This window comes from Salmo salar, chromosome 20, assembly GCF_965601325.2.
Source record: "Salmo salar chromosome 20, fSalSal1, whole genome shotgun sequence".
Classification (NCBI taxonomy): domain Eukaryota; kingdom Metazoa; phylum Chordata; class Actinopteri; order Salmoniformes; family Salmonidae; genus Salmo; species Salmo salar.
In genome coordinates this window covers 20,571,484-20,595,819 of record NC_138310.1, presented here as the reverse complement: position 1 = coordinate 20,595,819, position 24,336 = coordinate 20,571,484, and the positions used below count along the sequence as shown (strand labels likewise).

The 24,336-nt window shown below is 44.3% G+C and overlaps 1 protein-coding gene across 2 annotated transcripts; it reads left to right on the top strand.

The window, feature by feature from the left end:
- ccd92 (Coiled-coil domain-containing protein 92) lies at nt 1–23,144 on the top strand. 2 transcript variants are annotated; one of them, NM_001173789.1, is made up of 4 exons: nt 1–168; nt 3,811–3,983; nt 10,540–10,581; nt 21,555–23,144. In NM_001173789.1, the coding sequence occupies exons 2-4, from the start codon at nt 3,848–3,850 to the stop codon at nt 22,343–22,345; spliced, it is 969 nt and encodes a 322-aa protein (NP_001167260.1). In that variant the 5' UTR covers nt 1–168; nt 3,811–3,847; the 3' UTR covers nt 22,346–23,144. The 2 variants fall into 2 exon arrangements, with proteins under 2 accessions (NP_001167260.1, XP_045558892.1); XM_045702936.2 differs by lacking the exon at nt 1–168 and adding an exon at nt 1,224–2,218.
- The last annotated feature ends 1,192 nt before the right edge of the window (nt 23,145–24,336 follow it).

Here is a 24,336-nt window from a genome sequence, read left to right as displayed (position 1 = left end):
ATGAGCGAGAGAAGTGACAGACATAGTCCTATCTGTTACTGCAGGAAAGAGGAGCGCTTGACCAGCAGCAACGACAATGGCTAACATGGCAGAACGGATTTAGCCACTGTAGCAATTACGGCAACTATATATTACAGAATACCAGACGATATTGTAATATTGTTGAAGGTAGGTATCACGATATGTTATTACATTTATAAACCGTTTTCCACATTGGTAACAGCAGGACCCCTCATCGATTGCACCTGCCTCTCGCAGAGTCTGGTTTTTTTGTTAACATTCTCTAGCTAGCAGCAAGCTAGCCAAATGAGCATAGCATTGTCAATGATTTATTGCTAAAATGAACATAACAGCTTCGAAATGTCTTCGCATGCAGCATCTTAGGTAGCGCTAGCTTCTGCACTCGTTGCTAACGTTTACGTTAGCTAACAGTTTGGTTGTTTAGCGAAGTTAGCTAGCTAAATGTGACATGCCATGTGTGACTGGATATCAAGAATATAAACTACTAACGTTAGCTAGCTGACTTAATGGTTGGTTGGCTACACAAAATGACAGTCGTATTTACTAGCTAGTAGGTGTACCAGATATTACCAGTTCAGCTATTTGGATTGGGAGTGCAATAAGACGATGTTGTTTACAAACAGGGCGGCGGCCTTAACCAATTGTTATGGACCGATCATCGTTCGTCTGAATTACAGTTAACATCAAATGAAACAATTAGCTATTGTAGCTAGATGCCTAGCTAACATTGTTGTCAAATATATTTTGGATTGGAAAGTGGTAGTCAGACGCGTGCCTGTGAAAGTTGGATCGGGTGCTGTCCGCAATGCAGGTGCTGAAACCAATATAAAACGACTATAATTTTGTCCTTGCATGAGGTCAGTTTGACTTGCTTTTCCATTCTAATGAATAATTAGTCCAACAAAGACAGTCTTATTGCTCCAAACCCAAATGGCTACCTGGCTGTTATGGTGACAAGTGCATACATTTTAATTCTACATATTTTCTAGCAGAGAAATGCAGGCTTAATGTCTCAATTGATTATTTCAAAGCACATGGAAAGTTAGTTATATGGACTGGAACAAAGTATCCATGAGACAAAGACATTTGCTCAACACCCACCCTCCATAGGAAAGCTGTGACTTCATGATATTTTCAGCATACTAATTTGAGGCAACACTTAGCTTGGTTAGGTTAATTGAACAAGATTTTCTCAGTCTTAAGTGTGTGAGACTTCTACTCACCTTTTATCACAGGGGGTGTCTGTAGCGTTAATCGCTGTTTAGCGAAGTATGGTAGCTAGTTTGTCTTGCTTCTGCAGTTCATTGGAGAGAGGAGATTGGGGAGTTGGATATTCAGTTCTCTCTCCAGAAGCAACATTAATTTAGGATAACTGAGTATATCAGATCACTACAAATGGAGAAAGAGGGTGGAGGGTTGTTTGTTGGTGATGTCATTACAATGTGATATCATTAGAAAAGTATCATAATGTAATGTTGTCACAGTGCTATGACATCAGCTGAGCTCTCAAGAACCACGCCTGATGCTAGGAATGGGTTGTGCTGTGTGAGAGTGTCTGCCATCCAGGGTTTACAGGAAGGACTCAGGATTACTCATTTATTATAGATTACCTCTTTGAGTGCACCCTTTACTCGCTCTCTCTCTCTCTCTGTGATTACTCGGCTGTGTTGTAGGTCAGCTGGCGTCCTTTGCTTCTGTACACAATGAGAGAATTTGACATAAAACTCCTATCGCTGAAGAGCAAGCTTTGAGAGCCATCAGAGGTGACACAATTTATTATTAATGTTAGTAAGCCGATGATGTAAGAGGGAGAAGCTATGAGATGTGTTATTGAAGCTTGCTTGCTAATGCATGCAGTGGAAGGCTCTCTCTGCACTCAGAGGGGAAAATCAATGTGTTCTCTACTCCCGGCCCAGTAGTGTTGTCTGGGAGAGGGTGGAGACAATGGGACGGCTGCTCTGCTCTGAGTGATGGTCTCTTACCTCACCTCTGGGCGCTGTCTCTGGCTGAACACTGGACGCAAGGACGTCCAAGGAGGGAGGAAGGGACGGGAGACGAGCGGACCCTGCCTGCTGCTGGAGACTGGCTGCATCATGCCGCACCCTGTGTCACTGTGACGTTTACTAATTTTCTCAGGATCTCTGAAAGCATTCTGTACTTAGCCTCCTCCTCACGCTTTGTGCACTGAAATGGAGGAGTAAGTTCCTGCCAGAGTTTGTTTGTTCTTTGTTGCCTAGTTTTTTTGGATGACCTGTTGATAATAACCTATTCAGCCTATGAAATACCCATTGGCCTATTAACCTATTAATTTCATCAAATCCATACCTTGTGTTCTGAAATGTGTGTTCTCTTATATGGTATTTGGATTGGTATTCATGAGGTCTTTTTAATCCAGGGTCTTGTCTCATTAAAGCGTTGATGTTTATTTTAAGCAACATGCTGGTAAAGGGCCCAAGAAACCCCAAAAAAGATTATATGACTTGTTTCCCCCAGAGCTGTCTTCTTTAGAGACGTAGACTGCTCTCTATCTGATGATAAAATCAATAGTTCGACATCAGTGTGTGTAAGCCAATTAGAGTAAGCAAAAAGGTGTTAGCCTATGTGCCCCTTCTCTCCTTGCAAGAAACATAGAATTCGCAATGCAGCCTAATTCTATCAGGATAAAAAAGGGTATTGACTGAGTAGCATTCCAAAACCAATATTCAGTTCAATACTGTGCTATGACCATATGACCATATGTGCTTCATGACCAAGAAACTGTATAAATGTACTCGGTTCATTATATTTTCTACATAGTTCTGATTTGGTTTGAGTCATTTTTAAAGTATACCGAACAAATATATAAACGCAACATGTAAAGTGATCCCGTGTTTCATTAAATAAATCCCTGAAATGTTCCATACGCACAAAAAGCTTATTTCTCTCAAATTGTGACCAAATTTGTTTACATCCGTGTTAGTGGGCATTTCTCCTTTGCCAAGATAATCCATCCACCTGACAGGTGTGGCATATCAAGAAGCTGATTAAACAGCATGATCATTACACAGGTGCACCATGTGCTGAGTACAATAAAAGGCTACTCCTAAATTGTGCAGTTTTGTCACACAACACAATGCTACAGATGTTTTGAGGGAGTGTGCAATTGGCATGCTGACTGCAGGAATGTCCAACATAGCTGTTGCCAGAGATTTGAATGTTAATTTCTCTACCATATGCCGCCGCCAATGTAATTTTTTTAAATTTGGCAGTACGTCCAACTGGCCTCACAACCGCAGACCACGTGTAACCATGCCAGCCCAGAACCTCCACATCCGGCTTCCTCACCTGCGGGATTTTCTGAGGATGGGGGGCATTTCTGACAGAGACATTTCTGACAGAGTATTTCTGTCTGAAATAAAGCCCTTTTGTGGGGAAAAACTCATTCTGATTGGCTAGGTCTGGCTCCCAGTGGGTGGGCCTATGCCCTCCCAGGCCCACTCATGGCTGCACCCCTGCACTGTCATGTAGAGCCATAGATTAGGGCCTAATGAATTTACTATATTTCAATTGACTGATTTCCTTCTATGAACTGTATCTCAGTAAAATCTTAGAAAATGTTGAATGTTGCGTATATATTTTTATTCACTATATATTGAGTTATCCTCACCCCAAAAGTAAGAAAAATCAAAGGCAAAGTAAAGCTGGAGCACATCCCAAATGGGTGAAAGGGGGAGCATTTAGGCTAAGCACTGAACCCCTGATGGTACGGCTCTTGTTTTGATGATGTCTCTCTGTCATCTATGTTTGCAGGTCTCAGAGCTGGTGTGTTTCTACTGCATCGTCTGCCATGGCATCCCCCATTGGTACCCTAGAGAATAATCTGCACAGCGCCCAGAAGAACCTGCTCTTCCTCCAGCAGGACCATGCCAAGACACTGAAAGGTCTACATGCAGAGATCCGCAGACTACAACAGCACTGTACAGGTGAACATGCTGAACCTCAAACTGAACTTGAACTAGGGCCACTAAACCTAAATACATACACTTCACAGGGTTCCTACAGTCATGAAAATCCTGGAAAAGTATTGGAATTTGAAAATGGTGTTTTCCAGGCCTGGAAAAGATTTGGAAAACGATAAAATCCTAAAATGTATTTAGGCAGAGTTTTTTAATAATTAAAAAATATATATATTTTAGATATATATTTTTTTTTTACCCCTTTTTCTCCCCAATTTCGTGGTATCCAATTGGTAGTTACAGTCTTGTCTCATCGCTGCAACTCCTGTACAGACTCGGGAGAGGCGAAGGTCGAGAGCCATGCGTCCTCCGAAACACAACCCATCCAAGCCGCACTGCTTCTTGACACCATGCACATCCAACCCGGAAGCCAGCCGCACCAATGTGTCGGAGGAAACACCGTACACCTGGCAACCTGGTCAGCGTGCACTGCGCCCGGCCCGCCACAGGAGTCGCTAGTGCACAATGAGACAAGGATATCCCTGCCGGCCAAATCCTCCCTAACCCGGACGACGCTGGGCCAATTGTGCGCCGCCCCATGGGCCTCCAAGTCGCGGCCGGCTGCAGCAGAGCCTGGGCTCGAACCCAGAATCTTTGGTGGCACAGCTAGCACTGCGATGCAGTGCCTTAGACCACTGCGCCACCCGGGAGGCCTTAGGCAGAGTTTTTAGAAATATTTCATCCATCAAATAAAAGTCGACATATCAGCCAGAATCGGAATGTCAATATCTCATCCGTATTTGCGCGCATCACTTGCATAGTGCGAGACGAGTTTGCCTTTGCTTAAGGAGAGAGTGACAGTCAGACATTGCAGCAACAGGTAGAGAACAGATTAACTAGGTAGCCAAATCCAAACATATCTTGTACCCTCTAGTTTTAACTGTTTAGCTATTATTAGCATATATTCATGTTTTGTTATGTCCCCATATTTATATACAAAAACAGCGTTTTACTATGGCATTGATGTTGAGGAAATCGTTTCCCTCCAATAACCGGCAGTCAAGTCAGCGTCACAAATTAAATAATTAAAATTAGAAAACATTGGTAAAATATTATATTGTCATTTAAAGAATTATAGATTTACATCTTTTGAACGCAATCAACTTGCCAGATTTAAAAATAACCTTACTGGGAAATCACACTTTGCAATAATCTGAGCACTGTGCCCAGAAAAATACGCGTTGCGATACAGACTAGACGTCATGTTGGGGAGATCTAAAATCGAAAATACTATGTAAATAATCCATTACCTTTGATTCTCTTCATCAGATGTCACTTCCAGGTATCACAGGTCCATAACGAATGTAGTTTTGTTCAAAAAAGCTCATCATTTATGTCCAAAAATCTCCGTCTCGTTAGCACATGATGTAAGCCAGCCGGACTTCTCGTCATGAACGAGGGGAAAAAATATATTTCCGTTCGTTCAAACATGTCAAACGTTGTATAGCATAAATCATTAGGGCCTTTTTTAACCAGAACATGAATAATATTCAAGGTGGACGAATGCATAGCCTTTTATAACGTATTGGAACGAGGGTACCCAACATGAAGTAGCGCGCCAGGTGTCTAATGGGACATCACCGTTCCATGGCTCTTGTTCGGTCAGATCTCCCTCCAGAAGACTCAAAACACTTTGTAAAGGCTGGTGACATCTAGTGGAAGCAATAGGAAGTGCCAAAATATTCCTAAACCCCTGTGTTTTTCAATGGGAGAGGTTTAAAGTCAATACAACACATCAGGTATCCACTTCCTGTCAGAAAATGTCTCAGGGTTTTGCCTGCCAAATGAGTTCTGTTATACTCACAGACACCATTCAAACAGTTTTGGAAACTTTAGAGTGTTTTCTATCCATATATAATAAGTATATGCATATTCTAGTTACTGGGTAGGATTAGTAACCAGATTAAATCGGGTACATTTTTTTTATCCAGACGTGCAAATGCTGCCCCCTAGACCCAACAGGTTAAAGGTATTCTACTTTGTGGGGGGTTAAGTGCCTTACTCAATGACAGGAGATGGTACATGGGATCAGAGAGCAGCCTCCCAGTATCGATACCACATTACGCATACTTTTATATACGTAGATAGAGATGCCGCTAATTGTTGGTCATGGAAAGCCATGAAATTCCATCTGTCAAAAACTGTATGAACCCAGACTGTTACAGAAAATGAATACATACTCACTCAACCAAAGGAAAACATTCTCAACACCTGGACCTTGAGCAAAATGGCGCCGGAAGAAATGGAAGCAGTTTTACTGGCGCCCAACCAATTATGTGCTATTATGTGTTTTTTTTCGGGTTATTTGTAACTTATTTTGTACATAATGTTTCTGCAACCGTATTTATGGCAAGAAAGAGCTTCTGGTTATCAGGACAGCGATCACTCACCTTGGATTAGACAAAAAAAAAATCCACAACAAACAGGATGCACAGGACATTCTCCAAACACCTGACAGGGCCGACATCCCCGTTATTTGCAAGAGGAAGCGACGCAGGTACAGAGGACAAAGAGTCGGATGCCTCGTGAGGACCCGTAAAAGGCGAGTGGGAAAGCTGCCGTTACCGTCAATACTACTTGCCAACGTGCAATCATTGGACAATAAATTAGACGAGGTACGAATATCCTACCAACTGGACATCAAAAACTGTAATATCCAAGGTTTACGCTATCGTGGCTGAATGACCACATGGATATTCAGCTAGTGGGATATACGCTGCACCGGCAAGATAGAACAGCACACACCGGTAAGACAAAGGGGGGGCGGGCGGTCTGTGCATATTTGTAAACAACATCTGGTGCACGAAATCTAAGGAAGTCTCTAGATTTTGCTCGCCTGAAGTAGAGTATATTGTGATAAATTGCAGGCCACACTACTTGCCTAGAGGGTTTTCAGCTATACTTTTCGTGGCTGTTTATTTACCACCACAGACAGATGCTGGCACTAAGACCGCACTTAGTCAGCTGTATAAGGAAATAAGCAAACAGGAAATCACTCACCCAGAGGCGGCACTCCTAGTGGCCGGAGACATTAATGCAGGGAAACTTAAATCAGTTCTACCAAATTTCTATCAACATGTTAAATGTGCAACCAGAGCGAAAAAAAAAATCTAGATCACCTGTACTCCAACACAGAGACACGTACAAAGCTCTCCCTCGCCCTCCATTTGGTAAATCCGACCACAACTCTATCCTCCTGATTCCTGCTTACAAGCAGAAATTAAAGCAGGAAGCACCAGTGACTCGGTCTACAAAAAAGTGGTCAGATGAAGCAGATGCTAAACTACAGGACTGTTTTGCTATCACAGACTGGAACATGTTCCGGGATTCTTCCGATGGCATTGAGGAGTACACCACATCAGTCACTGGCTTTATCAATAAGTGCATCGAGGACGTCCTCCCCACAGTGACTGTACGTACATACCAGAAGCCATGGATTACAGGCAACATTCGCACTGAGTTAAAGGGTAGAGCTGCCGCTTTCAAGATGCGGGACTGTAACCCTGAAGCTTACAAGAAATCCCCCTATCCCTGCGACGAACCATCAAACAGGCAAAGCGTCAATACAGGGCTAAGATTGAATCATACTACACCGGCTCCGACGCTCGTCTTATGTGGCAGGGCTTGCAAGCTATTACAGACTACAAAGGGAAGCACAGCCGCGAGCTGCCCAGTGACACGAGCCTACCAGACGAGCTAAATCACTTGTATGCTCGCTTCGAGACAAGCAACACTGAGGCATGCATGAGAGCATCAGCTGTTCCGGATGACTTTGTGATCACGCTTTCTGTAGCCGACATGAGTAAGACCTTTAAACAGGTCAACATACACAAGGCTGCGGGGCCAGACAGATTACCAGGACGTGTGCTCCGGGCATGTGCTGACCAACTGGCAGGTGTCTTTACTGACATTTTCAACATGTCCCTGATTGAGTCTGTAATACCAACATGTTTCAAGCAGAACACCATAGTCCCTGTGCCCAAGAACACAAAGGCAACCTGCCTAAATGACTACAGACCCGTAGCACTCACATCCATAGCCATTAAGTGATTTGAAAGGCTGGTAATGGCTCAGATCAACACCATTATCCCAGAAACCCTAGAACCACTCCAATTTGCATACCGCCCAAACAGATCCACAGATGATGCCATCTCTATTGCACTCCACACTCCCCTTTCCCACCTGGACAAAAGGACTATTTATGTGAGAATGCTATTCATTGTCTACAGCTCAGCGTTCAACACCATAGTACCCTCAAAGCTCATCACTAAGCTAAGGATCCTGGGACTAAACACCTCCCTCTGCAACTGGATCCTGACGGGCTGCCCCCAAGTGCTGAGGGTAGGTAGCAACACATCTGCCACGCTGATCCTCAACACTGGAGCTCCCAAGGGGTGCGTGCTCAGTCCCCTACTGTTCTCCCTGTTCACCCACGACTGCATGGCCAGGCACGACTCCAACACCATCATTAAGTTTGCAGACGACACAACAGTGGTAGGCCTGATCACCGACAACGACGAGACAGCCTATAGGGAGGAGGTCAGAGACTTGACCGGGTGGTGCCAAAATAACAACCTATCCCTCAACGTAACCAAGACTAAGGAGATGATTGTGGACTACAGGAAAAGGAGGACTGAGCACACCCCCATTCTCATCGACAGGGCTGTAGTGGAGCAGGTTGAGAGCTTCAAGTTCCTTGGTGTCCACATCAACAACAAACTAGAATGGTCCAAACACACCAAGACAGTCGTCAAGAGGGCACGACAAAGCCTATTCCCCCTCAGGAAACTAAAAAGATTTGGCATGGGTCCTGAGATCCTCAAAAGGTTCTACAGCTGCAGCATCGAGAGCATCCTGACTGGTTGCATCACTGCCTGGTACGGCAATTGCTCGGCCTCCGACCGCAAGGCACTACAGAGGGTAGTGCGTACGGCCCAGTACATCACTGGGGCTAAGCTGCCTGACATCCAGGACCTCTACACCAGGCGGTGTCAGAGGAAGGCCCTAAAAATTGTCCCCCAGTCATAGACTGTTCTCTCTACTACCGCATGGCAAGCGGTACCGGAGTGCCAAGTTTAGGACAAAAAGGCTTCTCAACAGTTTTTACCCCCAAGCCATAAGACTCCTGAACAGGTAATCAAATGGCTACTCGGACTTTTGCATTGTGTGCCCCCCCCCCCAACCCTTCTTTTACACTGCTGCTACTCTCTGTTTATCATATATGCATAGTCACTTTAACTATACATTCATGTACATACTACCTCAATTGGGCCGACCAACCAGTGCTCCCGCACATTGGCTGACCGGGCTATCTGCATTGTGTCCCGCCACCCATCACCTGCCAACCCCTCTTTTACGCTACTGCTACTCTCTGTTCATCATATATGCATAGTCACTTTAACCATATGTACATACTACCTCAATCAGCCTGACTAACCGGTGTCTGTATGTAGCCTCGCTACTGTATATAGCCTCGCTACTGTTATTTTTAACTGTTTTTTTACTGTTGTTTTATTTTTTTATTTACCCATTGTTCACCTAATACCTTTTTTGCACTATTGGTTAGAGCCCGTAAGTAAGCATTTCACTGTAAGGTCTACAGCTGTTGTATTCGGCGCATGTGACTAATAAACTTTGATTTGATTGCAAGCTCACTTGGTAGACTACATTCTGAGTCATACATGCAGAATACTCATTTACAGTTCTGCTTGAACAACATGCAGTCACATTAGATCACAGAACAGCAACACTGCAAGGGTAAACAGGATTAACCATAAGTGAATCATGATACCCTGAGCCACAAACCAGAGCGTACCACACCAGAGTGGCTAGCAAGGGCCGGGTCCATTAAATTCATCGCTCTGTGCTTTGGCCCAGGTTGTCAACTATCCTTAGACAATCTGCTGCCATTGCTAAGCTAGCCTGTGACTCTCACTAATCCTAGCCCATCTGTAGAGCCCTGCCATCTCGCCTCTCTCAGGGGGTTTTCTGCACAGAAAAGGGTTAATAAAAAAATCTGTGTTAACTTCAATTACTAAAACCAGATATAAACAATGTAGAAAAGAAAATGGACCAATATAATTATTTTTTTAATTAACATATTTGACAACTAACAAACACCAAAATAAAAGCTAGACAGTCAGGGAGAATCTAAAACTCCAAAATTATCCATTGATTTTATGTTTTATATTTGAGTCACTCAGATAGCCATAAGTCTTGGCAAAATGTGCAGAATTTAAGGAAATTTGCTTTAAAACAGCAAAATGTTGTCTCTGTGGCCAACAGGAAGGCCTCTAAAATTTAGGGTAGGCGACCATGCCATTGGCCACGCCTACTCCCACTCCCTGGCCATGCCCAACATCTAATCCACATTTTGATCCAGAAAAACCCTGCTCTCCACTAGAGCTGATAGACAGGCTCTCTGAATAGCATGCTCCTTTATGCCACCACACCACTCCTGTCAGAGCTGAAGATGTCACTCCCTGGTCTGACGGTGACATTTGATCCTCTTCTCTTTTCACAGACTTGACATATGAGCTGACAGTGAGAAGTTCAGATCCAACAGGTAAGATGTTTAACAGGCTTCCTTTCATAACGTGACCCCAGGCACACCCACTTGACCTGACTTTTTCAATACTTAATTATTACATAGTAATACCATAGTTATTGAGAGATTACTACTTTTTTACTGGGGTGGGATCCAGTCTGTGGGAAATAGGGTAGGGGGCAGCGGCAGTTAATTTTCTCACAATTTTTCGAGATGTAATTCTGTGGGAACTCACTCTGTTTTGACTTGACTCATTGTGTAAGTAATGTCAGCACTGGCAGTATAGTACACTGCTAGACAGAGACATGGAATGTAGCCATTGATGTTTTACCACTTGTAGTTACTCTCTTTGACACTTTGATTGGAAAACTTTAGAAATGAAATGCATATGGATATACGCCTCTGCAAACTGGCAGGTATATTGTTCATAATATTATGTAGCCTATGTGAACTAAGAATGTTTCTCTGCTTGCCTTCACACTGGCTGTTCGAAAACAGTGTCAGTGCCCATGAACAGCCCAGGTACTAAAACCTGCAAAGCTATAAATAAGACTCTCTGCAGCAGAACAGAACAGAAGCCTCCGTATGTCTTAGCCCTGGGAATGGGAGAGAGCAGAAGGCTTGTGCTGTATCCTGGTAACACTCTCCCACCCAGGAAGCGGTGCGCTGCGGCCGGGACCCCCTGCTGTTCAGGGCACTGTCCTCCTTTCACTGTCAGCTCACCGTCAAGCTCATAGCACAGCCCCCTCCCCCACGTTACCATGGACATGTCACAGAGTCAAACAGAAGTCTAAATTATATACACAGGAGAACTGACAATGAGCATGCAGTAGAACCACACAGAGGTCCAACTCTGGGATTTGACCACGTAGTAGACAGACTCAAATAGGAATTGAACATGAATCACAGGGGATCTGTGCAATAGTTAGAAAATATAGCAATCAATGTGATGTTAGATATTCTGTAACGGTCAGTACTACAGAAATACTATTAACAATGGGCAGAAGTCAAGGCCCTCCCACCCTCATCTTTCAGGACATCATTACAGTCTTGATTAAGCAGCTGAAATAGCTTTATATACTTGCCAGAGAACAGTGGGCTGACGTTACAAAGTGTGAGTATCTCTAGCCATGGACCCAAGCAAAAAATAATGATAGAAAAGCAAAACAAATCATGGTTCTGAAATCGGAACTCTTACAATCAGGCTTGCTCTTTGATGTCTTTTGTGCTTCTGAATTATTGAATGGGAAATCAGTCAGTTCACTGTTACAGAATAACAGTAGGTTGTACGACAGGTAACATATCTCACTTAATGTTACCTTGTGAATCCTGTAAAGGGGCTCTGTGCAGTGCAGACAGCGTGGTACTGTGGGGGCTATTTTCAGAGACTGTAGCAGGTTAGTGTGGGACAGCATGCAGATTTCAGTGCAGGAAATTAGATGATGTGTCACAGCACTAATGGACAGTCTGCAACCTACTTAGTGCAGGGCTCAGTGGCTCCAAAACAAAGACGACATCCCCTCTCTCGGCTGGTAAAGAAACACCAATCGTCACCGCCCCGCCCATTAAGCTGATTGGTATATTTCCTGACTGCCCAGTATAGAAAATAGACGTCTACTCTAGTATTAGATGTAGATGGGTTGTGTTGGGTAGACATCATTGTGTAGGCTCTACAGTATGATGTAGGCCTATCTATCTGATACAGAGAGCTAATAGCTTGGCTATATCTGTACAGTAGCAGCTTGTGAATGTGTGTCTGATCAATGCTAATGGGGTGGGGTGAGGCGAGGTAGGAGCTGTGTTGATGTGGTAAGGGGAGGAGGAAGAGCAATGATGGTCAGAGCAGTGCTGTGACCTTGCTATCGACCAGATCTGTAATATGAGACAGGAGCACTCTCTCTCTCTCTCTCTCTCTCTCTGCCCATCGCAGATGAGTCTCTGTAGACCATCACTCACATCAGCTGGCAGACTCAGTCCATGGTCAGTGGATGTACTTACTCTAGCACTAAAGTAGTCATTCGGACTGCTCATGAATGTAATTTTTGTATTACTCTGTCATTTTTAAAGTCATACCCCCTTCCCTCCTTGACATTTCCGAAATACAGGGCATTCGGGAAGTATTCGGTCCTATTGACTTTTATGCACATTTTGTTACGTTACAGCCTTATTCTAAAATGTATTAAATCGTTTTTTTCCCCCTCATCAATCTACACACAATACCCCATAATGACAAAGCGAAAACACGTCTTTAGAATGTTTGGCTAATTTAAAAAAAGAACATTGAGAGACTTTTCCCGAAGCCACTCCTGCATTGTCTTAGCTGTGTGCTTAGGGTCATTGTCCTGTTGGAAGGTGAACATTTGCCCCAATCTGAGGTCCTGATCGCTCTAGAGCAGATTTTCATCAAGGATCTCGCTGTATTTTGCTCCGTTCATCTTTCCCTCCATCCTGACTAGTCTCCCAGTCCCTGCCGCTGAAAAACATCCCGACAGCATGATGCTTCCACCACCATGCTTTACTGTAGGGATGGTGCCAGGTTTCCTCCAAACGTGATAATTGGCATTCATGCCAAAGCAAAGAGTTCAATCTTGGTTTTATCAGGCCAGAGAATCTTGTTTCTCATGGTCTGAGAGTTCTTTAGGTGCCTTTTGTAAAACTCTAAGCGGGCTGTCATGTGCCTTTTACTGAGGAGTGGCATCCGTCTGGCCACTCTACCATAAAGGCCTGATTGGGGGAGTGCTGCAGAGATGGTTGTCCTTCTGGAAGGTTCTCCCATCTCCACAGAGGAACTCTGGAGCTCTGCCAGAGTGACCATCGGGTTCTTGGTTACCTCCCTTACTAAGGCCCTTCTGCCCCGATTGCTCAGTTTGGTCAGGCGCCCAGTTCTAGGAAGAGTCTTGGTTGTTCAAAACTTCTTCCATTTAAGAATAATGGAGGCCACTGTGTTCTTGGAGACCTTCAATGCTGCAGAAATGTATTCGTACCCTTGACACAATCCTGTCTTGGAGCTCTACGGACAATTCCTTCGACCTCATGCCTTGGTTTTTGCTCTGACATTCACTGTCAACTGTGGGACCTTATTGTGAGCGGACCAAGTCATTTGGTGTCACTCTAAAGTGGAAAGGTGGAATAAACGAGTCCAGAGTAGGTTTTCTTGATTCAACACAGTTCTCTATTGAGGGATTTCTGACTATACAAACACTCCAACACAGTCAATGAGAATCTCCAAAGGAACAACATACATCTTCTTTAGATGACACAGGATCACATTACGATTATCTTCAAACTATAACAACAATCACATATTCGTCAACGTCTTAATGGATCTTCTTGGATAGCACCTCTCTCTCCGTAGCCATTCTCCAGAGATAGTTTATCTTCCTCCCTTCTTGCTGGTTCCATCCTCTCTCTTGTAGGGGAAAGAGAATATCTCATTAGTACCGTCAGCTGTGCTTAATTGACTCTGGTTACCTTGTCTCACATGCCTTGTTGGGCTACTATCCGTGAGCCCAGCCTGCCCTCTGGTGGTCCTTCCACATTATATAGACAGGTTTGTGCCTTTCCAAATCATGTCCAATTAATTGGGACATAACATTTTTACATCTGAGCTCCTAGAGTGTGCGGCTCTCCTTTATTTTTTTAAGTGTTCCACTCTGCTAGCCAGCACCTCGCCTAAATAGGTGTGTGTTTTTTTTCACCTCTCAATTAGTTGGGTTTACCACAGGTGGTCTCCAAAGTTATAAAAACATCTCAAGGATGAGCAATGGAAACAGGATGCACCAGAGCTCAATTTCGAGTCTCATGGCAAAGAGTCTGAATACTTATGTAAATAAGGTAATTCTGTTTTTTTTTGCAAACATTTCCAAAAACCTGTTTTCTATTTGTCATTATGGGGTATTGTGTGTAGATTGATGAGGATTTTTTATTTATTTAATGCATTTTAGAATGATGCTGTAACTTAACAAAATGTGGGAAAACTGAAGGGGTCTGAATACTTTCCGAATGAACTGTAACACACGGTCGTTGTTAGAATCTTAAAATCACAAACAGAACTGGAGTTATAACCATTTTTAAATGGTATTCCCCCGTTGCTCCTCCTTCTCCCGACAGTAGGCCTGGCCTGCTCCCCTCCTTCTCCCGACAGTAGGGCCCGCTCCCCTCCTTCTCCCGACAGTAGGGCCTGCTCCCCTCCTTCTCCTGACTGTAGGGCCTGCTCCCCTCCTTCTCCCGACAGTAGGGCCTGCTCCCCTCCTTCTCCTGGCAGTTGAAGGTGATGTGCCCAGTTGATAATCACACCGATAATTGTCTCAACTGAACCTAAACTATGCCCAAACTAATTTCACACATAAGAACAGAATAAATAAATTAAGTAAAGTATGATGGGGGAGAATGGGTGATTTGATGAGCGAGGGGAAGCGTACGTTGCAGTCAGACGTCTTGATTCCAAGATGGCGTAGCAGTCAGACGTCTTTGTCGTCGTCTTGTCGTGTCCTGTGTATATATATTTTTTGTGTGTGTGTTTTTTTATATATATATATATATATATATATATATATATATATATATATATATATATATATATATATATATATATGGCAAAGAGAAATATATATATATATGTATTTTTCTTAACCTCAACTTCAACATACTCTCCTGCAATCCGCCTCACCCAATGTGGATGTGGATCTGCTATTTTCTTTTGAACCGGAACCCCCAACAGAAGCTAGCCAGCTAACTAGCTAGTAGTCAGCTAGCCACTGCTAGCGGTCATCAGCTAACCTTTAGCCCGGACAACTCTTGCCAGTCTGCACAGCGCGACTCAAACCAGAGCAAATCGGACTTATTTTTCTCCATATCTCTGGATTCCTACCGCAAGCTCTGAACCTTTTTACCTGGATCATCACAGATAGCTAGCTACTATTCCGAGTGGCCACTCCTGGCTAACGTCTCTGTCCCGAAGCAAGAACCAATTAGCCTGGAGCTAGCCTTTGCTAGGCCCATCTCCCGGATAGCCGAAGAGGTCCATCAGCCACTCCTTGGGCTACAATACCTATTTTGCCAATTGGCCTGGACCCTTTTTACTGCCGACACGGAGCCCCGCCGATTCCATCACGACTGGACTACCGACATAATCTGCCCGAGGGGGTTTTTCAACTGGCTCCTCCGTCGCGACGTCCCCTGAATGCCCATCTGCTAGCCTGCTAGCCGTGGCCCGCTAGCTGTCTAGAGCATATCGGGCTGTTAGCTGAAGAGGCCCATCGGACAAATTCTTTGGTCACTATACCTATTTTGGACCCTTGTGCCACATGGAGCCCTGCTGATCCATCAAGACTAGTCTGCCGACGTAACAGCACGAGGGGGCTACAACAGACTTCTTCCGTTGCGACGTCCGTCTAAGGCCCTTCTGCTAGCTTGCTAGCCCCGACCCGCTAGCTGTCTGAATCGACATGTCTGCAGCCCGCCAAGCTAATCACTGGACCTCTATGATCACTCGGCTACGCATGCCTCTCCCTAATGTCAATATGCCTTGTCCATTGCTGTTTTGGTTAGTGGTTATTGCCTTATTTCACTGTAGAGCCTCTACCCCTGCTCAATATGCCTTAGCTAACCCTTTAGTTCCACCTCCCACACATGTGGTGACCTCACCTGGTTTAAGTGATGTTTCTAGAGACAATATCTCTCTCATCGTCACTAAATGCATAGGTTTACCTTCACTGTATTCACATCCTATCATACCTTTGTTTGTACATTATGCCTTGAATCTATTCTACCGTGCCCAGAAACCTGCTCCTTTTACTCTCTGTTCCGAACGTACTTGACGACCAGTTCTTATAGCCTTTAGCTGTACCCTTATCCTACTCCTCTTCTGTTCCTCTGGTGATGTAGAGGTTAATCCAGGCACTGCAGTGCCTAGCTCCACTCCCATTCCCCAGGCGCTCTCATTTGTTGACTTCTGTAACCGTAAAAGCCTTGGTTTCATGCATGTTAACATTATAAGCCTCCTCCCTAAGTTTGTTTTATTCACTGCTTTAGCACACACTGCCAACCCGGATGTCCTAGCCGTGTCTGAATCCTGGCTTAGGAAGACCACCAAAAACACAGAAATGTCCATCCCTAACTATAAAATTTTCCGACAAAATAGAACTGCCAAAGGGGGCGGAGTTGTAATCTACTGCAGAGATAGCCTACAGAGTTCTGTCTTACTATCCAGGTCTGAGCCCAAACAATTTAAGCTTCTACTTTTAAAAATCCACCTTTCCAAAAACAAGTCTCTCACCGTTTCCGCTTGCTATAGACCACCTTCTGCCCCAGCTGTGCCCTGGACACCATATGTGAATTGATCGCCCCCCATCTATTTTAGAGCTCGTGCTGTTAGACATGCTTAACACCCCAGCCATCCTACAATCTAAACTTGATGCCCTCAATCTCACACAAATTATCAATGAACCTACCAGGTGCAACCCCAAATCCGTAAACACGGGCACCCTCATAGATATCATCCTAACCAACCTGTCCTCCAAATACACCTCTGCTGTCTTCAACCAGGATCTCCGCGATCACTGCCTCATTGCCTGCGTCCATAATGGGTCTGCGGTGAAATGACCACCCCTCATCACTGTCAAACGCTCCCTAAAACACTTCAGCGAACAGGCCTTTCTAATCGACCTGGCCCGGGTATCCTCGAAGGATATTGACCTCATTCCGTCAGTAGAGGATGCCTGGTTATTCTTTAAAAGTGCTTTCCTCACATCTTAAATAAGCCTGCCCCATTCAAAAAATTTAGAACCAGGAACAGATATAGCCCTTGGTTCACTCCAGACCTGACTGCCCTTGACCAGCACAAAAGCATCCTGTGGCGTACTGCTTTAGCATTGAATAGCCCCTGCGATATGCAACTTTTCAGGGAAGTTAGAAACCAATATACACAGGCAGTTAGGAAAGCAACGGCTAGCTTTTTCAAACAGAAATGTGCATCCTGTAGCAAAAACTCTTAAAAGTTCTGGAACAATGTAAAGTCCATGGAGAATAAGAGCACCTCCTCCCAGCTGCCCATTGCAGGCTAGGAAACACTGTCACCACCGATAAATCCACGATAATTGAGAATTTCGATTATGCGTTCCACCTGGCTACCCCTACCCCGGTCAGCAGCCCTGCACCCCCCACAGCAATTTGCCCAAGCCTCCCCCATTTCCCCTTCACCCAAATCCAAACAGCTGATGTTCTGAAAGAGCTGCAAAATCTTCACCCCTGCAAATCAACCGGGCTAAACAATCTGGACCCTCTCTTTCTAAAATTATCTGCTGAAATTGTTGCAACCCCTATTACTAGCCTATTCAACCTCTATTTCGTATCGTCTGAGATCCCCCAAAGATTGGAAAGCTGCTGCGGTCATCCCCCTCTTCAAAGGGGGAGACACTCTAGACCCAAACTGCTACAGACCTATATCTATCCTACCCTGCCTTTCTAAGGTCTTCGAAAGCCAAGTCAACAAACAGATTACCGACCATTTCGAATCCCACTGTACCTTCTCCGCTATGCAATCTGGTTCCCAAGCTGGTCATGGGTGCACCTCAGCCACGCTCAAGGTCCTAAACGATATCATAACCGCCATCGATTAGAGACAATACTGTGCAGCTGTATTCATCGACCTGGCCAAGGCTTTCGACTCTGTCAATCACCACATTCTTATCGGCAGACTCAACAGCCTTGGTTTCTCGCCTGGTTCACCAACTACTTCTCAAACAGAGTTCACTGTGTCAAATCGGAGGGCCTGTTGTCCGGACCTCTGGCAGTCTCTATGGGGGTGCCACAGGGTTCAATCCTCGGGCCGACTCTCTTCTCTGTATACATCAATGATGTCGCTCTTGCTGCTGGTGATTCTCTGATACACCTCTAGGCAGACGACACAATTCTGTATACTTCTGGCCCTTCTTTGGACACTGTGTTAACTAACCTCCAGACGAGCTTCAATGCAATACAACTCTCCTTCTGTGGCCTCTAACTGCTCTTAAATGCAAGTAAAACTAAATGCATGCTCTTCAACCGATCGCTGCCCACACCTGCCCACCCGTCCAGCATCACTACTCTGGACGGTTCTGACTTAGAATATGTGGACAACTACAAATACCTAGGTGTCTGGTTAGCCTGTAAACTCTCCTTCCAGACACACATTAAGCATCTCCAATCCAAAATTAAATCTAGAATCGGCTTCCTATTTTGCAACAAAGCATCCTTCACTCATGCTGCCAAACATATCCTCGTAAAACTGACTATCCATCGATCCTTGACTTCGGCAATGTCATTTACAAAATAGCCTCCAACACTCTACTCAGCAAACTGGATGTAGTCTATCACAGTGCCATCCGTTTTGTCACCAAAGCCCCATATACTACCAACCACTGCTACCTGTATGCTTTCATTGGCTGGCCCTCGCTTCATATTCGTCGCCAAACCCATTGGCTCCAGGTCATCTATAAGTCTTTGCTAGGTAAAGCCCCACCTTATCTCAGCTCACTGGTCACCATAGCAGCACCCACCCATAGCACGTGCTCCAGCAGGTATATTTTACTGGTCACCCCCAAAGCCAATTCCTCCTTTGGCTGCCTTTCCTTCCAGTTCTCTGCTGCAAATGACTGGAACGAACTGCAAAAATCACTGAAGCTGGAGACTCATATCTCCCTCACTAACTTTAAGCACCAGCTGTCAGAGCAGCTCACAGGTCACTGCACCTGTACATAGCCCATCTGTAAATAGCCCATCCAACTACCTCATCCTCATACCGTTATTTGTTTTCTTTATTTTGCTCCTTTGCACCCCAGTATCTCTACTTGCACACTCATCTTCTGCACATCTAATTGCTATATTGTAATTATTTCGCCGCTATGGCCTATTTATTGCCTTACCTCCCTTATCCTACCTCATTTGCACACACAACTACATAGCCTTTGTTTATTCCACGTGTAACTATGTGTTGTTTGTGTTGCACTGCTTTGCTTTATCTTGGCCAGGTCGCAGTTGTAAATGAGAACTTGTTCTCAACTAGCCTACCTGGTTAAATAAAGGTGAAATAAATAAAACATTAAAAAAAAATAATGTAATCACCAATTGTGAATGAAGATCAGGGTGGGCCATTCTATACAATTGTATTCTATTGTATGGATCTATTCTAATTATAATCTCAAAATGGTATGTATCCTATATCAGTCCACCGAATCCAAGCAGTCTTATCAGTCTACTCTGTCCTACTTAGAGTACACAGTGTGCGTAATTTACAATGGCAAGAAGACCAAGACGAATGGATCCACATGCTGCGTTAGCGTTGCTACAAAACAAGCATGGCCGATTTATCAGCACAAAATGTCCTCACTGAGAGAGAAGGCCCTACATCGGAAGCAAAAAACATCTGCAACGCACACCATGTAAGCACAAGCTGACAATAGTTGACAATTATTTACATCTGTTGCTTCTGTCCTGTTGTTCACTATTTATCAAGGACACTTTGCGCTTATAATGATGTTTAGGTTACTGATGTTTTCATCCTTTCACCGTGTGTCTTGGTGGTTGGGGTATTTTAGTATTTTTTTTTGTCATTATAAAAAGAAGCTTTCTAACACATGCTTTCTATTTCATAGTTGTAACAAAGGCACGTATACTCCCTCTCCAGCGCTAGAGTTTGCCAGGCTGCTTATTATTACGCACAGCTGTAACCATCGTTATGCGCGTCAGCGCCTACTCAGACTCAATCACCTGCCTGATTACCTTCCCTATAACTGTCACTCCTGTACGCTGCTCGTGTTTCTTGTTTTGTCCATGTTGGTTTTATTTATTAAATTATTCACTCCCTGTACTTCCTTCCCGACTCCCAGCGTACACTTTCCAGCACTCCATGAATAAAATGTGTTGGACACTTGAATATTGGTGTTGTTTGTTTTTTACATATAGCCTACAGTAACATAAATGAATGAAAATGCTATTCTTTTTTTAAATAGATATTTTTTATATTCTAACGTTACCTAAGACCTTTTATAAACACAACCAAATGATTATATTTATGATAGCATATATGAAATATATTGATTACACTGTTAGAATGTTGCAGTCAGGTTGGCTGCTCATTAGCTTGAAGGGGGGTTCCTCGAGTCCCGGCGGTTCTAGTGTTAAAGTACCTATGCGCAAGGTGTGTGTGTGTGTGTGTGTGTGTGTGTGTGTGTGTGTGTGTGTGTGTGTGTGTGTGTGTGTGTGTGTGTGTGTGTGTGTGTGTGTGTGTGTGGGGTGTGGGGGGGGGATACACAGTATGTGTAGCCTATATTTGGAATTTGCAGTGTGTGTGCGTGTGTTAGGCCCAATGCAGCAGTTTTTATCTTAATATAATTTCGGGGTAACAGTTATTTACCTTTAAATTAAAATGGCCAAAAAGAACCAGAAATAGCTTCTTAGCAAAGAGCAATTTCTCAAGCAAGAATTGTACAATGTTTTGTTTTGACCAGTTTCTCACAGCAGGAAAATAATCCAGCAGTAACAGGAAATGTGAATTATTGTCTGGATTATAATTCATTGACATTTATGTAGGGGTTGTGACAGTTTTAGTTGAGGCAAATCAAGTCTGACATTTTTAAGTGGAAAATACTTTCTTTAGAAGCATTTTTAAACCTTGAATACACTACAAGTTTGCATTTCCTGCTGTGCAGGAAATGTCCTGCAACAACAGGGTGGTCAAATTAAGATCCTATATCTGTACACAAGCCTACAGTATTTTGACTGCAGATGGCAGCCCTACCAGACAAATGGCAAAACAGCCTTGTTTGTACTCCTGATGGAATATTTTGAGAGGAATGGACAATGTTTTATTGAGGATCCAAATGAAGCAGGCTACTGTATGTGTGACTATTTTGTGTGTTGCAACAGGGTGTAGATTTCTGATGGTTGTGTGAATGTGCATGTTTTGTCTTCATATAGAGGTCTAACAGTGTGATTTGTTTGTGTGTGTGCAGACAGCAGTGAGGCGCGCTGCAGGGAGCTACACAGTAAGTGTGAGGAGCTTGAGGCTCAGCTAAAAGTGAAGGAGGAGGAGAACACTGAGCTGCTGAGGGACCTGGAGCAGAAGAATGCCATGATCTCTGTCCTAGAGAACACCATCAAGGAAAGGGAGAAGAAGTACCTGGAGGAGCTGAAGATGAAGAGCCACAAGCTGGCTGTCCTGTCTGGAGAGCTGGAGCAGAGAGCCAGCACCATCGCCTACCTAACCTCTCAGCTCCACGCCACCAAGAAAAAGCTCCTGGCAGGCAGCTCCTCCGAGGCCAGCCCCAACGTCAGCCCTGTGAGCTCCTACAAGCCCACCCCTCCCAAAGCCAAGGACCGCCAGTCTGGCCCTGAGACCCCTCTGCGCCGCATGAAGAAGAGCCTGTCTCAGCCGCTGCACTCTGAGTTAACCGAGCTGTACCGGCTGGGTTCTGATGGTAGGAGGATGGTCCTACGGGAGGTGGTGGACGCCATGCCCGACCCCACCCCCTTTCTGCAGGCAGCTCGAGACACGCCTGATCTACAGATGGTACGAGACCGCCCTGCCGTCATCCCCCCCATCGCCTGTGATCGCTCATCCAGCCCCCGCCACAGCCCGGCACGGGACCGTCAGCACCGGGCACACGTGGGCGTGGCACACCGCATCCACCACAGCACCCCTCCACTAGCGCTGTCTCAGCCAGAGGTGGAGATGCTGGCCGTGGACCAGGTCAATGGGGACAAGGTGGTGAGGAAGCGATCCGGGGCGGACAGAACAGTTTAACACACAACAAGAGCGGGAAGGAGCATCACCTACTCTATAATCAGCTGCTTTTTATGCAATTCTGCAACAAGCAAAAGAAAGTAAAATGGAAAACAGACAAAAAAGAAAAATGTCACTTTTGTTCATGGTCCTCCTTCAAAAAACGTTTTTAATATGTAGAAACGGACTACTGTAAGCATGCCAAATGTTTTGTTTTGAAACCCATGTGACTTACACATCCTGTCCTTTTTACATTGTCTCTCATCTCACTCCATCTTACATTGTGCACATAAACTTCTCCGCCAAACATCTGCATTATTGCCTGCTTACCTGGTGAATGCAATACATATCGTCATAGTTACTACTACAGTTAAGTTATCCATACTTCATCTGGTCAGCAATACTGTCCAGTCAGATAAACAAGCTATATAAAGTCTGCAGCTACTTATATGTTATCGAAGTTAACTTATGAAACTAATACTCCCTGAATGTTTTTCATCTTGTGATGTCAATACATTAACAGAAACAAATCACACAAATGAATTGGTAATTGTCTAGTTATCACACAAACGAATTGGTTACATGTCATGGGCATTTCTAAGACATAATCTACACAGAACTGTCACAGAACTGTGTCCGTGATATCTGTAAATATGTGATGGATTTTTTTATTTATTGTTTGTTTTACTTTTAATATAGAAAATACATCTCAAGTGTCAAAAAGTGGCATAATCACTTATTGTCATGCTTCTCACATCACACTTACTCGTCCTTGAATACTATGTATATGACAATATAATAAAGCAGTCTTTTTTTGTTACTAATGTGGTGTGTGTTGGGAAGAATCTAACCTCTGTCACAGGCTTTCACCATGTCAGCGAAGCCTGGAAGCAGAACTTTGGAAGAATCTGAAGCAGAAACTGCTTGATGTTTCAGGCTGCCAGTGGACATAGGATGAGAAATAGGTCATTAATAGCAGAGTTTTTTTGCAACTATTGAAACACTGGGTGTGGACAAAAGAAGACCAGCATTTTCACACTGTCATGCTGTTATTATAATAGCACAAGTAATCTAAAGTAGGTATTTGACCATTCATAGATTTGGTCTATTATTGGTAATAATGTGTGGGATACATCTTTCTCTGTCTAAATGAAAACAACTAGTTTCCACAAACTCATCAGGTTTGCCATAGACATGGGCAGCCCTGCTTACTACTTTAAATCTGTGTCACCCTTTGCCCAGGAGATAATTTCCTTTTAGCCTAATGGTTAAGAGATTGGTTTTCCAAGAGACAGGTTCAGATCGGGTTCAGATCCCATCTGTGTGTAGTTGACGTGAGTCGGGGTCACGGTCTCATGATGAGGTAGCCCTGCATGTGACTTCAAAATCAGTGTCTCCCTCGGCCCAAAAGGGAATTACCTATTGGGCTAACTGTTAAGACATTGGTTTCTTCTGTGGAAGATCTGGTTTCAGATCCCAGCCGTGAATGGTATTCTTTCGTGGGAGAGGAGGTCAAAGGGGGGTGAATGTAGCAGACATTAGTTGCGCTCAAAGTCTTGTGATGTAGCCTTGTGATGTAGCCTGACATCAAAATCACTGTCGCCCAAAAGGGAATTCCCTATTGGGCTAACCGTTAAGACGTTGGTTTCTTCGGTGGGAGATTGCGCCCGTGAGTCATACTCTGTTACCTCTCATTCGAATTCCCTCTTTCCAGAAGTCTGCTCTAAAGCCAGCAGAGGTCGTCTTTTCACAGACAATCAATGGTGAGCCAAGTAACATGGTGGACAGATGTGTGAATCAGACAAGCACAGCATGAGTGACTTCCAGAGGCAAGATATGTAATAAACAAGTGATCATACTGTACTGTACAAATTCAGTCCCTAGGTAATGAATCAGTGGTCAAATGACCTCCACTCATCACTGTCAAACGCTCCCTGAAACACTTCAACGAACAGGCCTTTCTAATCGACCTGGCCCGGGTATCCTGGAAGGATATTGACCTCATCCCGTCA

Excerpts from the sequence above, each read along its gene's own strand:
- ccd92 (XM_045702936.2), top strand. Across the intron at positions 3,984-10,539 it reads ACTACAACAGCACTGTACAG|ACTTGACATATGAGCTGACA; the intron begins GTGAACATGCTG and ends CTCTTTTCACAG. Across the intron at positions 10,582-21,554 it reads GAGAAGTTCAGATCCAACAG|ACAGCAGTGAGGCGCGCTGC; the intron begins GTAAGATGTTTA and ends GTGTGTGTGCAG.